This window comes from Schistocerca gregaria, chromosome 5 (assembly GCF_023897955.1).
Source record: "Schistocerca gregaria isolate iqSchGreg1 chromosome 5, iqSchGreg1.2, whole genome shotgun sequence".
NCBI lineage: Eukaryota > Metazoa > Arthropoda > Insecta > Orthoptera > Acrididae > Schistocerca > Schistocerca gregaria.
In genome coordinates, this window is record NC_064924.1 from 8,181,442 (window position 1) to 8,200,666 (window position 19,225).

The following is a 19,225-nucleotide window of genomic DNA, read 5'->3' on the forward strand; positions in this document are numbered from 1 at the left end:
TCAGTTTATATGACTAAGTTAATATATTCAATTTAGTTACTATCACTATCCTTGTAAGTCGAAAGTGTTAATAAAAAAAGGACGTTATACGAGGACATTTAATATGAACCGTATGAACAACCGCTGCCTCGTACAGCAACGAATGAGAAACACACCTTCAAAAGATTCCGTGCGCCGCCGCTTCTGGAAGATTACTTACGTCTTGGCGCAGTGATAAATTATAGTGTCAGTGACAGTAAAAAGTACGTATGTTAGTCCTGTCGACATGGATTGTTTCCCAATTTAGGTATTTTATGTTATTAAGAGTTAGATGAAGTAATCTAATATCCTGTGTATGTTGTAATATATGATCGGCCTCCTAAAGAAGTGAATGTAGCTTTACTAAAAGCAACAACAAAGATGTTTTGTGTGTTCTAAAATCGATGCACATTATGCGAACCACATTGTCCACGTTGTATTGTCTGTTGATTTATAATTTTTCCCGGAGCACTTGTGATTCAGTTCCGTAGGGCGCCAGTAGTTTTCTAATGGTTTCATTGGGGATTTGGAATGGTAAATCATTAATGCGCGCCGTGGTTGGTCCGAGTCCTATGCCTTTTTACTGTTTGCTTTCATATGATCACAAACCAGGGTGTTTCTTCCTGCATGAGTCGTCTGTAAGTTTCTCCCTCAATCAGATCGTGATGAACAAACGTTTGCATTGCTTTCAGTCTGTTTTCTTATGTTTAGACAGGACATTGTTATACAACACGTTGCTGTGAAGGTTTAGATCACTAAGCTAATTCACGAAGTGTCAGAATACTTTGAGATTCTCAGAAACAGTGTTGCTATGGTACAGCTGTTCATGTCGTGGATTCTTTGCATCGCTCCTCAAGTACGAGGACATAAAGAAGTTGATGTCGTAGTTTGTTTCTTAGTGCCGTATGTTTGGACCTGCGTGTGGAACATTCATTTTTCTGTATTTTGCAAAATCTGTTATTACGTCTGTTGAGAGTGACCTTGGACATTCTTCGCCAACCTTATATAGTTCGTAATTATTCTCCTACGCCATGGGATGTATGAGAAACTGAGTGGAAGTCCTTTACGACAGCCTGTGAATTTTCCCTTTGGGTCCCGTGGACGACGAAACGAACCATATCGGACACGTGTGATGATGTATTTGTGTGTGTGTGTGTGTGTGTGTGTGTGTGTGTGCGCGCGTGTGTGTGTGAGAGAGAGAGAGAGAGAGAGGGAGAGAGAGAGAGTGAGTGGTGGGAGAGGGGGGGGGGGGGTGAGATCTTTTCTAACCAGTATTTCCCATGTTTGCCAAGACTAATTCATGTTGGCAGGAAGGCTGGAGAGTTTTGAGTCAATATGGTACTGTCGTGGCTAAAAGCACATCTTCAGCGCACTTAAACAACAGTAGGAACAGTTGCAGACATTCAGTGATGATGACTGCAATCTTGAAGCGTGTCTTCTTTCGTTTTGAGCCTGTTGTTAGTAACGTTAATGTATGAGGGAATATAAAAGAAGAAAATGTGTAAGATCAAGGAATCGAAAACACAATATTATTATCTCTTCAGTTTCATACAAGATACATATTAGACACAAGGAGCATGCAGTGTGATTGTGGAGGTCTCATAGACATAGTCCCTGCGGAAGAACACGCTTACGACATATCCGGGTGAACCTGAATCACTGACAAAAATTCCAGAGATTGTTCAAGGACATTTCCTTATTATTTTGGTATAAAGGAGCAGTGATCTCTGGTGGATTGTCACAGAATAATAATTTCAGTATGACGTATTCGTATTGTTATCCCAATCACCAGATATTTTCAGTGTAATATGGATACAAAGCAGAAATGGGATCAGGTCAGAAATCTGTAATTATTACTGATTAAAAGAAGGCAGCCGCTGTCAGGTGCCAATATTAGAGAGCCATCTGTATAACAAATTGTTGTCAGAATGCTGACACGACTAATCTGCAGAAGAAAGGAAGAATTAGTGGAAGCCAACCTTTATTTTTATTTATTTTTTTTTTTTTTAATGATCGGTTTGTGTTCCGGAAAAAGATAGAATGATGGGAGGTGATAGTGATCCTACGACTTAGATTGACTGGGTAGAGGCAAACCCATTTTTAAAGCGCTTATAGATTTTAAGACAGTGTTGGCTGGGAAACCATGAAGGTAAAAGGGAAAGAATGCAGTTACTGAAAGTTCTGGAGCTTGTACAGAAAACAGACTGCAGTTACCAATTCGAACGGCACAAAGGGAAATCGGTAGTTTAGGAGGAATTGATACAGGGGTTTAGCCTTTCGTACATGTAATTCAGTCTGGATATTCAGGCAGTAAACGAAATTAAGGAGACATTTGGAACGGGAATTAAAGTTCTGCGAATTGTATGTGGTGAGCAGAGGGTATTAGGTTAGAACCTGACCGTTTTGCTGCTTGGGCATTAAAATAACTGACGATAACCAAATTAGGAATGATATACATATTTGTGAAAAATATATATTTCAAAACACTGTATATAAGTAATTTAGGATTTGTTCCTGAAAGTATTTATCTGTAGTACTGTATGGAAATGAAATGTGGACGATTAAATCGTCAGACGACAAGAGAACAGGACCTTTAGAAGCTTGGTGCTACAGAAGAATGCTGTAGATTTTATGGGTACGTCGAATAAATAATGAAAGCGTACAATTCAACAGAAGGTAGGGGTCGGTTGAAATGAGACATCCGCAGGTATGGAAGGAAGTGTTGGGATTGACGGCGACTGCTGCACGAATGGAGAGGTGAAGAAGTTTATGTAGAGGACAGACTATCATTGGGCTCTGTACCAAACTAGTCTTCGACTGAAGACCTCAACAAGAAAACGTCAAACGAAATGTTTTTATTCTCTAACGAACCACCGGAGGCCATGGGTCCGTTACACCAAAGTAGAAATTATCACAAAAAAGCTTGGAATTTTTTTGGTGGATTCGCAGATCACCCTGTGTATCACAGTTTACTATCACAAGTAAAAGAATCTACAATATTAACTGTAACGGCGTCAGTCTACTGAGAGCTTCTTGAAGGAGCCCGCCACTCCGTACATGTCGTCGGCGTAGTGGTTGTCAGGCGGCCGCTTACTCTCGTCCGCGATGTAGCGGTCCTGCTCCAAGAACCAGTCTCGCATCTTCTCCGTTCTTCTGAAGAAATCATCTGAAATAAAAAGGTACATTCAATTTTTCAGTTATCAGAAAAGTTATTCATTCAAGCGACAGGTAAGCGAATGCATCTTTGTCTTCGGTGCTTTTTGTTTTATGGGGATTACGCTGTGGTCCAAGCTATAATTTCTCTGCCAAGCGTTTCGTCTTCAAACGCAGAAGACATCATCAGAAGCTATAAAAATTCAGATACCAGTAAACACTTAAATGAGGTGTGCAATATCTTGAAATTCTAGTGAAAAAAGAAACAATTAAAATGAAAGCCCGAAAGAAGACGTACTTCTTTACAAATCTGGTTTTTCCTTGCAATATGAAACATATTCCTTTGTAGAAATCGACATAAAAATAGCACACTGCGTTCAGTTGCGAAAAAGTACTAATAATATTGATAAAACAGTAAGGTAATGTATAATAGTATACATCCTTTTTTACAAGAAAGTTTTCTAAAGACGTTTGTTTTGCCTACTCTTTAAACCGAGTGCTAAAAGCAGAAGACAACTAGTTGAATGAAACATCTCCCAATTCGTTAATTTATGGACAGCTTTACTGAATTCGTGTCGCTTATCAGCAGATAAATCTTAAATGGAACTAATAAATAGGTATTTCAACACCATGAATTAACATGAGTCTTCCAAGTTAGGAGAGCATGTAATATCGTCACAGACAGTTTGCAAATTCGGCAAGGAGGCCAAAGTGGATGTACTGGAAATAACAACTAGAGCGCAAGGAGCACCGCTGACAGTACACCTGAATACAGGAGTACCGGCACCATTGTCACTGATCAGCACTTCTACTGTACACGACGGAGCGGTCTAGGGCGCCTCTCACGGTCCGCGCGGCTACCCCCGTCGGAGGTTCGAGTCTTCCCTCAGGCATGGGTGTGTGTGTCGTCCTTAGCGTAAGCTAGTTTAAGTTAGATTAAGTAGTGTGTAAGCTTAGGCACCGATGACCTCAGCAGTTTGGTCCCAGAAGTCCTTACCACAAATTCCCAAAATATTTTGTTCACGGCGGAAGATAATACATCAGCGTGTGACTTGTGCCCAACTGGAGAGGTGTATGTCAGAAGGTGCATTTGAAATGGTTATCCAAGACTGAAAATTAAGGCTCTGAACAGACTCGATATGCGAATGATTGCCCGTTAAGTGATTCAACCTTTTACAAAATTACGTTGTGTATTGATCGTTGTGTATTGATCAGAAGAATTTGTAATAAAGAACGGACTTGAGCAGGGAGATGCCCTGTCTCCGCCACTTTTTAATTTAGTCCTAGAATATATTGTACGAATGGCAGCAGATATTCAGAGGGTGTGGAGTTAAAAGGAAATATTAAGATATTAGGGTATGTAGATGATCGAAGCATCATTAGCGATAGGAAAGAATCTGTAACAGCAAATGCGAATGCGTTAATCAAGGCTAGTGAAGATGTAGGTCTAAGGATAAGTGAAGACAAAAGTAAATACCTGGTTACTACTAGAATGCCAACAGCAGTAGATCAGAAAATGTTAAGAGTTGGAGACATGCAGTTTGAAAAAGTGAACACATTTAAGTATCTAGGCGTGGGCATCACTTCGAGAAATGAGACTGATCCGAACTGAAGAAGAGATTACGGGCAGGAAATGCGTGCTACTTCTCACTGAATAGATTACTTTCATCACGAATATTGCCTAGGAATTTAAAGATTAGAATATATTAAAAAAATTATTATTCTACCAGTTACGCTGTATGGGTGTGAGACTTGGTCTCTCACTGTGCAAAATGAAAAGCCGTTTCGAGTATTTGAAAACAAAATTTTGAGGAAAATTTTCGGAGCAAAAAAGGATGACATTACCGGAGAGTGGCGAAAACTGCATAACGAAGAGGTTCACGAACTCTATTCAAGCCCTGACATAATCAGTATTATGAAATAACGTAGGCTGCGATGCGATGGACGGGTCACGTAGCTCGAATGGATGAGTGCAGGGCAGTGCGCAGAATACTTGTAGGGCACATAGAGGGGAAACGTCCTGTGGGGAGACCGAGGCGTAGATGGGAGGACAATGTGAAGGCTGATTTGAGGAGCCTAGGTATTGAGGGTGAATGGAAGGAAATAGCCCAAGACAGGGACAGATGGCGAAAATACGTTGCTGCGGTAATGGACTCTCGAGTCCGGTATGACCAGTGAGTAAGTAAGTAAGTAAGTATTGATCGTTATGCGAATCACTCTTTATGGAAGGTTTGACAGTACTTTGTTCATAGTAATAATACACGATCCAGTCACATTAATGTTCAGTATCGACGTATAACAACAACTCACAGACCGCAGGTGGCAGCACTAGCAGTAGAGGGAGTATACAGTGTGGATCGACGGCGGGAGGGAGTGCGGGAAACAACTCAGTGCGGAAACGGAGCCATTGATCTCACGTCCAAAACGGCTAATTTTGTAAACTGTTCGAATGTCGCCATAGTTAAAGCATACTGTGCGTGGCATATGTCGCTATCTAAAACAAGCACCAAGGTAACTGTAGTCCACCACGGGCTATAAACGGAAGGGGTGAAGGATAGCTATGGAGAACTGTTTGGGTGAATAAATGGGCGACTGTTGGGCGAGTGACCACCCAGCTGAACCAAGGGTCTACCGGCAGTGTCTCCTCAACGTCGGATCAGTGAACGTTGCTGTGAATGGTTCTCCTCAGCAGACGCCTGTTTCATGCAAACATGCTGACTGCTGTCCACCGGGGACGAAGGCTACAATTTACACGCCCATACCGCAACTGGGCGTCCACCGAATGGCTGCAGGTAGTCTTTTCAGATGAATAACTTTTTACACTCCATCGGACAGACGGCAGTTGGCGTGTACGACCCTGTAACAATCGCGGGAAGGGTCCAGACCGGAGGAGGGAACGTTATGTATGGTGTCACCGCCAGACACCACACTTGCTAGGTGGTAGCCTTTAAATCGGTCGCGGTCCGGTAGTATACGTCGGACCTGCGTGTCGCCACTATCAGTGATTGCAGACCGAGCGCCGCCACACGGCAGGTCTAGAGAGACTTCCTAGCACTCGCCCCAATTGTACAGCCGACTTTGCTAGCGATGGTTCACTGACTTCTACGCTCTCAATTGCCGAGACGATAGTTAGCATAGCCTTCAGCTACGTTAATTGCTACGACCTAGCAAGGTGCCATTATCAGTTATTATTGATATTCTGCATCATGTACCGTCCAGAGTGACGTTCTTCATTAATGGATTAAAGTTAAGTATTCCACCAGCTACGTCCGTTTTTCTTAAGTCTAATTTCCTTGTCCTGTTCCAGACCTCACGTCAGCCTGCATGAGCTAAAACGCGTGCCTTTCGGCCCCCTCTAGTTACACGGTGTTGGCTCTCCTGCCAACCACAACATTATGGTCTGGGGAACGCATTAGCTACATTCCCTGAGTGACCTTATCATTCTGGAAGGCGCAATGGAACAATACAAGTATGTGTCTGTCCTTGGGGACCACGTACACCCCTACATTCACTTCATTCTTTCTTCTGTATGTTGGCATCTACCAGTATGACAATGCAAAAAGTTATATAGCTCGAAGTGAACGTGCGTGCTTCGAAAGGAACCAGGCTGAGTTTACAGTGCACTTCTGGCCACCAAACTCCGTAAGTTAGAACCAGTCAATCTGTGGGACTCGATCTCTTCTCGCAATGGATTCGACCGACAAGCCAAATGTAGCTGGCTCCAGCGCTGGAGCTGACATGGCTCCATATCCCTGCCGGTATCATCCAGAACCTATGTGGCTCTCTTCTCACATTGCTAGCAGTGGTCCGCTATGCAAGAGGTCCTTATTCAGGTTCGTAATAAATCGTCAAATTAAAGTGGCTGGACCATGTAACAATGATATAGAGATTAGACTATTTATTCTTGTACATCTTCTGTCATCTCGTAGTCATTTATTTCCTGCGAAGCATAAACCACACCATCAAGTGTATTCAGCAACAATGATGGTAGGATTCAGCGATTATTACCAGATACACAGTGCTTTATCGGCTCAACTGCAATTTTATTATTAATGACCACCGGCTCTCATTCGAATTATTCTGAATCATGTTTTACACTTCTCGGGATACTATTCGTTCCAAAAGCTTTTAATGGCAGGTTGACACTAGAGATATCTGCCATTGGTGGCACTTAACCAGAACAAAAGTACAACAGTTTCCATGCAGAGGCTGCAGCTCTTTATTTATAAATAGCTTGTCGAATAGTGGTTCTGTTTTTAAGACACAAATTACCAAATAGTTTTCTTCTTAAAGCCTATTTCTCTTTTTAGTTTTTGGTTTGACCACTGAAGAGAATGCTTCAGAGTTCATTTCTGGAAAATAATTTAATAGTTTCTCTTCCACGTTATGCAAACTTTGTATCATCCAAGGGATGTGAGGACTTACTACCACCGACTGGTAGACTGCAGTTTCTTCGACACTCTTCTGAATGGAAGGGAAACACTCAGGCGTCATCTTTTGTAAAGACGTTGACCACAAACAAAGTTTTGTGAGTTATCATTGGGTTTGCCCCTGGCTGTTCTAATGTTTTCTTCTTTCCATTTTCAGGCTTTTATTTAAAATTTTTGGGTGGTTAAAAGATCAGCGAGAAACGCTAATTTTAATATCCAAAAAGGTCACAAATATAATTTGCGTATCTAGATTTAAAACCTTGTAAGAACATTAACAATTTATCTTATAGTTCCAGAACTCGTGTAACTACCTTTTCTTTGGAAAGCCCACTGGCCTCTGCCTGATAAAGAATATTTTGATGCAGCGAACCCATGTCTTCGCAAATTATTCTAAACAATCGAATTTGCAACGCTGTACCTTTAATAGAGTTCACAACTTTGACCACCTCTTTAAGCACATCTTTTAAATCAAAAGTTAAATCCGTAGCTGCCAGAGCTTGTCGATGAAGAGAGCAGTGTGTTCACGAATCATCCGATATTACTGATTCTAATTTCAGAACGAGCTCACTTTTATTGCCAGTCACAGTTTCAGCACCATTAGTAGAGATGGCGATACATTTGGTCCAATAGATCTTGTAGTTTCGAGTGCTTTCTAAAAACATGTCGTGCAAATACTGGTCATTAGTGTTCACAGGCAGTGCTTTGCAAAATAAAAACATATGTTTTTTCGAATATGATTTTCACACGCCACTATCACTTGTACCAAACATGGAGAGCTGTACAGATCTTTTGAGAAACTTCTCCATTTTATGCTGGCTCGGACCGAAGCGCAAACACGGTCTTATCACGTCCGTACTCGGTGGCGTACTCGGAAAACTGACTGAAGGGAGTTGAGATGTGCGCCTATGCGACCGCTGACCAGTTCTCGCACCCCCCCCCCCCCCCCCCCCCCCCCCCCCGCTCCACCCCACGCCGCCACCAAGCGGCAACAAATATACTTGCATATCACTGCTCACAGTGCGACAACCTTACACTGTGCACTTGACATCACAATCAGTTTAGTATCACTTAAAAGAAAAATATTTTGCTTTTGAAATCAATGACATACTTTTATTACGAGTCTGGGGTGGGGTGGGGGGGTCACCAGATTAGTTTTTTTTCTTTTTTAGTTGGGAAGAGGTCGTGTATTCGAAAAGGTTGAATAACACTGCTTTATGCAGAAGGGAATTCAACATAGCACATGGACGACTAAGGGAATGTTGGCATCAACCACAGAAAAAGTAGTAATTTATTATGTTGGTAGAATGCAACACTTATAACAAAGAAATCAATGTGCCAAATTTGAAAAAAGTTTTGAGTATTGTAACGAGTATTGCAGTATCCAATGCCCATACTGGAAGGTTGTTTTTATTGATGACTACCAGATGGATTTCTGTAAGAAACAGAAGTTTTGTTGAACTTATTAAGGCTGGATTACAAATAGTTACAAATTTGAACTTTTCGTTTAAAGAGTTTTCAAACAAATAATAGATGAAGTCACATTTTTAATGAGTACAAATCAAATGGTAAATACTAATAGGGCTATAATTTTATGAAAGTTGTTGTAATTAAATATTTCAGTGATTATTAAGAGTGCTATGATGCTATGAAAGTTACTGTACTTAAATATGACTAGTGCTAAAATGTTCTGAAAGACGATTTAATTAAATATTCTTATCTACCGTGTACAATAACGAATTCTATTTAATTTTCAAACTGTTTGCAAAAGGAGTTCCAATACATAAACATTTCATGAACCACTTATTATCTGTGTTTAATTTTGTATACAGTTGTACATATTGGCCTAAAGGTAAAACATACCGATCATGCCACAATGGGATTACGTTGGGAACAATTCGATAATATCCCGTGCTTTTAGTTTGAAAACCTGGCAGCACCATTTATCTACACTACTGGCCATTAAAATTGCTACACCACGAAGATGACGTGCTACAGACGCGAAATTTAACAGACAGAAAGAAAATGCTGTGATGTGCAAATATGAAAAACTGAAAGTTACAGTCGAGTAATATTCCGAGAAGAGACGAAAATAGTCTGCGGGTGGGAAGGTATGACTATATGTTACACTGCTTAGGCTATCATTACTAAAAGATGACTTACATACATGTTAAACCAAAATATCCATTTACGGGGTCCAACAGTTTGAGCGAATTCACTTAATCACATTGATAGCATTGCTCACTACTGGAACACATATATAAAAATTATATCGGGTTTTTACCCTGTAAATTGCCATCATTGGTCAGACACTGAGTGAGGCATTGTAGATAAGATTTCAAAGTGAGAAGATGAGTCAACTACAGCGAAACTAATGCACTAATAGTCTAACGAAACAAGAACTCTATTCAGCTTGGAGGTGTACCTCTATGCAGTTCTGTTTCTTTGACATTTCAATAATCGTTCTCTTTGTTAATATGCACAACGTACGATAGCATGCCTTGCTTCTTTCCTTATTGCAGACGTTTAGGGAATATTAAAGGACACGTTCGCAGGTTTTTTGCAACCGTGAACTATAAAAATGTTGTGCATACGTGTACCAGCTTCATTACTATCGAGACAAAAACAGCAAAGGAGGAATTAAGTGGATTACGAAGTCATGCCTTTGACATCACTTCCTTCTGTTTTTGTATATTCGAAATATGTCAATGAAAAACAAGTCACATTAACGAAGCCACGTGTCTCGTAATACTAGAGCAAATACGCACTCAATTACAGAAAAAACGTTCGGAATTGCGTTACTGATGCTATGTTATTCTCGTAAGTACTGTAATCTTTAGTATTTCAAATAGATGTTGCGTGCACGCGACAGAGATGCTGAAAAAGAAATAATCACAAAGAGCAGTGTGCTAATGTACTCGGCCATTTAAGATGGCGGCAGGCCCCGCCCACCCTGGCTTCAAAACAACGTACAGCCTAAGTCTATAGTGCCATCTACCTTCTTTTTTTTACCTTCAAGACGGCGTTTGCGAAAGTGCTCAGACATAACACATTACTAGACCGGCAAACGCACATCTTTTACTGAAGCCTGACGTTGCGTGATTTATGATGGAGGCATCAAGAAATTTGTTTATGGTACTACTACGATCTTCCGAAACGAAATGATCTAAGTTTTACGAGGTGGTCTAAGCAAGTCCTGCAGCTGAGAAAATATTTTTGTACTAGTTGAGATTAGCACATGCATTGTAGAATCGTACTATGAGAAGAACAAGTTATACATGTATATGTTTAAAGGAGACTGTAGATTTCGTAAGAACACTCAAGCACTTTGTGCTTTTACTACTCGAAGAATAGCCTAAGATTATCAAGACTGGTTAAAAACAGAACATTCAGCTGTGTCTGTTAACACTAGGTTTATTAAACACTTAAAGAATGTAAACACCCACGTTACTTTAGATAGGACAAATTGTGATGTGATTATTTAGGGTTACGTATATTACAAAAGCAAAAATACGACGTTTCTAGAATTGCGTGTAAGGAGATGCGTTCCTTTCCCTTCGTCTTCCATCTGCTGTACAAAATATTACAACCAAAGACGACACATGCATTAACCATTATGTTAAAACTCTAAAGGTAACGTGGTTACTTCAGCTTATCTCCATTTATTACGACTGTTTTATTAGTAGCTACACAGTTGAAACTTCCTGGCAGATTCTAGATAAACAGCTGTTTACTCCTTCCTTGCGGTCGGAGGCATATTGCGATTCTAAAGTCTTGACTTCACTGAAGTGAGTGATATCTATACGGTATTGCCAGTCTAGTAATATTATGTTCGTGCGTATGTATGTAGTCTCTGGCGCTAACAGTTACACCTTTCGCTTTCAGAATTCCAGACTCGTGCTACATAACAGCACGAAATGCTGGTACTGTGTTATTTGCATTTGTTACATATGCACTTGTTATAGGTTTACACACGAAATAAAATGTGACTGCACACACTACGAACCAAAAAGTCGAACGAATCTCAGCGTATATGGTACAAAGACTTAAATTTTCCCCATTATGCATCTCTTTCAGTAATAATGCTAGGAAATCGGCTAATAATCTATAACCAAGGTCATAAAAACAAATAGTTTGTGAAACGAGTGGCAGAAAGTGTGTAGTGGCAAGTAATCGTTATTTAGCATGTGGTCACAGTAAAAGCAACAGAATTACCACGAGATATTAATTTATGAACTTTAAAGTATCCTTCCACCACTCTAAGTAGATCCCTACTGTCAGTGCATACTTACAGGCAAGTTTGTTCATAGGACCGGCAGTGCCTCCAAGTTCATCCGGCAGATATTCCTTTGCCACTTGGTCAAACAGCGTCGTTGATCCTGGAGGATGGACGTGTATCTGAAGGAGAGCAACATTCCCTGTTACAAGGTCTCAGTGACAAAACCACATCCTATACTTACATCTGCATCAACATCCATACTCTCCAAATGGTGTGGAGAGTACACCAGAGGGTACGTCCCACCGTACTACATATTAGCATTTTCCTCCCATTCCATTCACATACGGAACGAGAATGACTGCTTAAATGTATACAAAGTGGCCAGAAACTACCTGAAAAGAAGGTAACGGTGTGCTCAGAAATAACCGATAAGATAAAAAAATTCGCTACGTTCAGCTGTTTCCGTGTTAATTAGCATTGACGTGAACAATCAGGTCGTTGCGTGTGCAAATTAAAGCGGTCTGCCAGATGAAGTGTCGCCAAACGTGTTCTTTGTTTGCTGTTGTAAGACCGAACCAGAGAGCGATACAAAAATTGGACATGGGATGATAGTAAGGATCGAACCCGAGCCAAAGCTGAACAGTCTCCTGCTCTATCATCTAGGCTATATATCTGGCAGGTCGCTTGAATTTACATGCGCAACGACCCGATTGGCTAGCTGTAAGGCCAATTAACCCGGAAACGACGCAATGTACTGAATTTTCCATTAACGATTGTTGCTCAGTACGATCTACTCTACAATGCCCTTAGACTGTTTCTGACCACTCTGTATACGCTACGCGTGCTGTAATTTCTCAGTCCCACTCACTCGACCACTGTTCTGGGATGAGGCGCACGAGTACCACGTTAACGTTTATCTTTGTACACTGACGCCATTTTCCCAGTATTCTTTCATCGGCGTTAGCAAATGATACTCTATGTCAGTATCTCAAGAAATAGCCAGTGACTATGAAGGAGAGATTTCATACAAGAGACAGTACACATTGTAACATTACAGGACATATTGGGACATATTGAAGTATTCGATACTGTAGACTTTTAGGGGATGTCGATACAGATATGCAAAATGTAAAGGGAAACTTTGGTGATGTTTAAATATTGTACTGTGTCAATATTAGGACATTTTGCACAGAAAGAACAAAAATAGAATTAATGTAAATATATATTAGTGTTAGTAACCTATTTTCATTCAATTTTGTAATTATATTTCATTTTGTAAAAGAAAGACTCACTGTTTGCTGTAGCTCTGATTAATTGTATAAATTATCAGTTTTGAGCTAACTTATTTCGTATAATATGGACAAGATGCTTTTGGGAACTCACCAGCTAGAGAGAAGGTCTGTGAATGAGCGTTTGGTGCACACTTCTGGAACTTTCTATGGAGAAATTCTATATTATGATCGCAAAAATACGAAAACTTGTGAAAACTGTTTCATAATCTAATTTCGAAAGACGATTTGTATCAAGAAATATTACTAAAAAGATTTGTTTGCGTTTTGAAACACGATTTAAATCATTTTACATATAGATAGTTGTTCTAAATCACTCAAGAAATATCCAGAATCAAATGTCAAGATATTTCTGGAAACATCGGTATAAATCTGGTGAAGGTTATCCAGAAGCTGGTAGAAAAATGTTATAAAATCTATTTGGAAATTATGCTTGTAAGAACTTATATGTACTGATCCTTTTACTTACTTTAATCTGTACTAAAATTCTGTAATGTCTAATTTAGTTTTAAGTCGTGAATTGCTATCGTATTGTAAACAAAACATTGTCAAAGACTCTCATTGTTTGGAAAGATATTAATACACCTAGGAGTTGTCAGTTGCCAGCTCAATTCAGTTCGGATATGCAGTGCGGTTAGCTCTGAGAGTCAGTTGTTGAGTCTGTGAAGTCTGTCAGTTCTGTTTGTAAATAAACGTCTGTAATGAAGAATTACTTGTTGTCGTCAATATGAACTCAATACCTTTTTCACGAAGCAGACACCTCCTAATGCAACTTTTTAATTTGGTGTTGAGGAGCTGAAATGTTATAATTTGGTTGAGGAAGCTGGGATGTTATAACATATATAGTTAAATGTCATGTAAACATCTTTACAAATTTATTTCACTCGTTTACATAAGGAATAGAATGAAAAATTAGCACGTTTACAGGTACAGTGTGTGAGCATCATATTTACATGGGGCATCAAGAGACGCCAGTGAACGCAACCCAGATGACAGTGACCTTACGTGGGCCACATAAGAACCAAGCATAGTGCATTAAATCGCTGTGCCAGTAACAACAGCAACTCACTTGCTGGAAGAATGATTTGTAGTTATATTCTACCTGCAGCCTTATGGTACCTTCAATTGTCATACGATTATAAAATCATCCCCCATGGTCATTAAACCAAGTGTTTGCAATAATTAAACTGTACTCTGCGCAAAATTCTACCAAGTGGCTCCCCCTTTCATTTCTTTCCCCGTGTACATGATCTCCTACCATTTTTAGTTCTTTTCCTTCTTCTAATATAGAATTACATAAGCCCATCAAATGAAAATTTTGTCTCCCTTAACGAACTGAATAATATATTTTATCTCATGGAACATTATTTTCAATCTCTCCATCTTCTCCGGAGCTAGTAGGCATGCAAACATGTACTGTGGTAATAGGTCTTGGCTCTCTGTCTGTCGTAGTTGGCATAATGTGTACACTGTGCTGTTCATAATAGTTCACCCAAATTCCAAGTCTGTCATTTATGAATAGTCCTGCTCCTACATTGGCGCTATTTTCTTTTGGGTTGACAACCATGTACTCACCCAACTAGAAATCCTGTTCTTGCTGCCACCACACTTTATTGACACCTGCTGTATCTAACTTCTGCTTGTACATTTCTCTTTTTAAACTGTTTCAACATCTTACCTGCTTCAGGTATCAAACATTTTCCACATCAACGTACAGTATATATTGCAAGTACATTTTGGTTCCTGCGGAACAGAATGGTTACAGGTTGCGATTTATAATTATGAAGCATATATGAGACATATGAGTTGGTGTGTTATATGAAATCTGGGAAAAAATTCTTTTCTCGATAAGTCTAAAAAAATCACCAAAATTGAATTCGACGGTTATACACAACACAATTTTTGAACACCACAATGTGCGGAGACAGTCAGAACAGGTTAATCTTGGATGAACGTCGTCAGTCTTCAAGAGTATCACGTAAAATATAAAGTTCCACACTGAAGGCTTGATGTAAGCCAGAAGAGACAAGCTAGAAAAAATACGAAGTTTGCAAACACAGTAAACAGAAATGAAATACTTACGCTGAATGTATCACTAACAAACCTGTCTCATTTCAGTCCAAACAAAGAGGAAGACTTACTCAAAAAAAAAAAAAAAAGGTATGCATCCTACGTCACTTTACATAAAATGCAACAATTAAGTAGAGACCTTTTGCGGAAAGAAATCGGTCACATAATGAGAAAAAATGTCCTAACGAACATGAAATCGACTGTCAGAAAATTGTGCAAAAACTAAAAAACGAGTCACAAAAGCTGACAAAGGAAATGTTAAAAAAATCGGAAGATTATCAACTTAAGTAAATTTCAAAGATAAAATTTATGATTTGTTATTGTAAAAGGAAATTAGGCTCTTATTAAAAGAATATACAGTTTTGTACAACACTACAGGGACCAAAGTAACTTCCGTATGATGTGTCATTGTCAAATGACATAGTTCTATGAAACCTTGAACATACGTACAAAAAACTGCTAGAGTGTAGTGCGGAACGTAAATGAAAGACATGCGCAGTGTGACGGCCATAGGCGACACCTTCATCCGAAGACAACGATTAAGCTAAAGTCACCGAGATTTATGGTGGTCCTCTGGACATTAAGAAAGCCGGGATATGGTTCTTAATTGGATGTGTGATCAACATGGGCGGCAATGCGTGTTCTGCAACATGCTCCGTAAGCGAGACAAGCATGGTACGGAGTTGTGGCGGAGTGTTGCATTCCTCCACCAGCGCTGTCATGAACGTCTGTGGAGAATGTGGACGTGCTGCAAAGAAACCCGCACATGGTCGATGGGATATAAGTTGGTGGAACGGCGAGTCCATTCGCAGAGTGTCCTCTCGTTCCAAGAGCGCCTCTTCCTGCACTGTGCCACTGATCACGCAGTCATTCATACAAATGAAATAAAGGCCGAATTCGCCCCTGAAAAGACGCATGCGGGGAAGGAGTGCAGTGCCAGACGAACACTGAACGGTGAGCGTCTCTGCAGCATTATGCCTTTGGACCACCAAAACGACCACGTTCAACTGTGGTCCTTGCTGCACTACGTGTTCCCACTTCCCACCTTATGAGGATACATCCGGAACCACTACTCAGATTTAATCTGCTCTTATCCGAGAAAAGCACCCGACATTTATGCCGCAGTCCCTATGCTCTTGGCAACAACAAAATTCGGCGCCGCAAACGCGTGGGTGTCAACATAACACAACGCACTAGTCGTGAGGTAAAGATACCAACCGCATGCGGTCGCGGTGTCACAGTGGAACGTGCGATTGCGTCCCATGTACTCCTGTTAAATGTGGTTGCAGTTGCACCCGCCATTTGAAGTGGTCTTACACTTTTGTATAGTGTTGCGGCCATCTGCAACTGCGGTTGAGTATGGTCGAACATTTCTTCTTCTTCGGGCCGTAGTTCCTGTGGTTTGGAACATTACCCATGCACTTGCAACAACGCTGTGAGCAGTATCAAACTACTGAGCTACATCTACCACACCTTGTCTTTCTTCTGCTTTCTGGAAGATTTTCCTCGCGTGAAAGAGCTTGACAACGGGTGTATATGTGTTCATCAAATTCCGCTCTTAGCATCTGAAGATGGTCATTGTGACCGAAACCTGTTTTGATTGTGTCTAAAAAAATTGAGACTGTGTAAAAAAAATTATAATAAGTCAGTCAGCGTCTACTTAAACGAGATTTTCTTTTTCCTGTTCCTGTTCTCTCAGTTGGGAACTGGAACCTATTAAAGACGAACACGACAAGTAACACATAGTCAAAACGGGGTGGCACAGCCTGTGTCGGCGGGGTTGCTCTCCAAGCTCACTGAAACTGTTGTCAGTTTTCCAAGCAAAGAGTAGGCCTACGGACTGGTTACGGTAATACAGACCTTTCAGCCCCTAATCAACTCGTATATCAGGAATCAAAAACTGAGACTACTTCACATCTATGCTATAATCGATACAGCTGTGTGGGCGCCAAGAGCGCATAATGCAGACCTGATCCCAACACAGGCGATAGCAGCAGATGTCCCGCTGGTCACCGGGAGAATGGCTTAATTTCGGCTGGAACGGCAATCCGACACATCGCGGTAATAATTTCTGTTTTCTTAAGACCACAAGTCACCACTTGAGATTCAAAATGTATACATGTATTAAATCGCAGCGTAACTATAAAAGTTGAGCTTCGTTCCCTAATTGTGATTACTACATATTATTAACCTTCGTGTAGACAGTCTCTTGTTAACAATTGCCACCGGCCTCAGCGGTCCACAATATAAGCAAGGTAAGTCGACAGAAATGTATTAGAGTTGCGAATCATCCACCTCCAGCTGCCTAACGGAATGACGACAGTGAAAATATGTGCAGGATTGGGACTCGAACCCGGATTTCCCGCTTTACCTGAGCGGTCGCCTTAGGAGCTCCGGCTAACAAATAAAATATCTTCCCTGTACGAGAGTAAAATTAACGGTGTACGCGAGTACAGATATGACGGACAACGACATACGGAAGTTTGTGTTCACCCGTGAGTCATGTTCGGATAGCTTAAGCGAAGCGTGTAACAGCCTTGTAATTATTCAGTGGATTACTAGCACTTGAGTGCCTGTCGCAAATAAACGAATATGGATGACATGTTTTGCAATCAACTCAACAGTGAATCTATTCCGCTAAAAGTATCTACCGCAAATAATAATGTTAACCACTATAATAAGTGTAACTGCTGCTCTGAGAGAAGGAGGGTCGCTTGATAGAAGATACTGCAGGGGGGACCTATCAGATAAGTCAGAAGACTTAAAATAGATCCCCTCTAAGTAACTTGTTCTATAGCTGCTTTTATTTTTGTCTTCTACTGTCTTTTACACGCCTTCTGTAGTCTTTGATTACAAATTGAAAACTGGCTGTTGGTCAATAAGTAACAGAATGCCATTTTTCTCGGCCACTTTCGGTTGAAAAAAATGTATAATTTGTTGTGGAACATTTTGGAATGTTCCCGCTTCAGCCCCCATAGTTTCATGGAGTTCCGACAGGTAACGACGCTGTACGTAGCCTTCAAGATGGCGTCTGCAACGGAGGTAAATTCCAACAAGAGAGCTGTCATTGAGTTTCTTTTGGCGGAAAACGAGAACATCGCTCACACTCATAGGCGCTTCCAGAATTTCTATACAGACACGGCAATGAACAAAAGCATGGCGAGTCGTTCGGCGAGGCGTCTGTCATCACAGCACCAAGGTCACACGTACCTGTCTGATCTCCCTCGTGACAGCCGGCAGCACACAGCTGTGTCTCCTGCAATGTTAGAATGTGTAAACATTCTCATTCGAGGTGATCGAAGGATAACAGCCAAACACCTCGCTGATGAACTGGACGTCCCTGTTGGTAGTGCTGACACTCTCGTCCACCAGTTGGGGTAATGCATGTATGCATGTCCGAAGGTATAACAAAGTCAAGGCGATATCACACATATGCTGCGACACCAGGCAAGCGGCTTTCAATTAAAATGTCTCTCCTGCACGGGAATAATATGCAAAGGATGGACTAGTACAGGCTGCAGAAACACGGCTGATCACAAATGAAAGTTTGCGTCTGGCCATGAGGCATGCTCGGATAGCCTAATTCTGTGGCGACCGCTCGCGATATGCGGGAAATCCAGGACCGAGTCCCAGTCTGGCACAAATTTTCATTATCGTCAGTCCATTATACAGCAGACGATGACCCATATTTGCAACTTCGAGCCGGCCGGAGTGGTCGAGCGGTTCTAGGCGCTACATTTTGGAACCGCGCGACCGCTACAGTCGCAGGTTTGAATCCTGCGTTGGGCATGGATGTGTGTGATGTCCATAGGTTAGTTATGTTTAAGTAGTTATAAGTTCTACGTGACTGATGACCATAGAAATTAAGTACCATTGTGCTCAGAGCAATTCTGCAATTACGAATGCATTTCGTGTGTACATTTGGATCTTGTCAAATAAAATAGGAACTTACTTTGTGTCCCCCCCCCCCCCCTCAACATGTTGAATGACAAAGATTGCAGGATTCTGTTTCTAGCTAGTAGTGGGAGAAGCAAGAAGACAGCCGGGAC

General features: G+C 40.9%; 2 protein-coding genes across 4 annotated transcripts in view; both read right to left on the reverse strand.

Moving 5' to 3' along the window:
- Positions 1-19,225, reverse strand: part of LOC126272024 (retinol-binding protein pinta-like) — a 547,678-nt gene that overhangs the window by 110,908 nt on the left and 417,545 nt on the right. The gene's annotated exons all lie outside the window — the stretch shown is intronic.
- Positions 1,526-19,225, reverse strand: part of LOC126272025 (retinol-binding protein pinta-like) — a 247,316-nt gene continuing 229,616 nt past the window's right edge. For 2 of the 3 annotated variants that reach the window (XM_049974526.1, XM_049974524.1), the window contains 2 exons: positions 11,891-11,996; positions 1,526-3,184 (listed from right to left, as the gene is read on the reverse strand). In XM_049974526.1, the coding sequence (XP_049830483.1) occupies positions 3,033-3,184; positions 11,891-11,996 (258 nt within the window). In that variant the 3' untranslated portion in view covers positions 1,526-3,032. Of the gene's footprint in view, positions 3,185-11,890; positions 11,997-19,225 lie in introns of those variants that run through there. The other variant, XM_049974525.1, reaches the window with a different exon arrangement.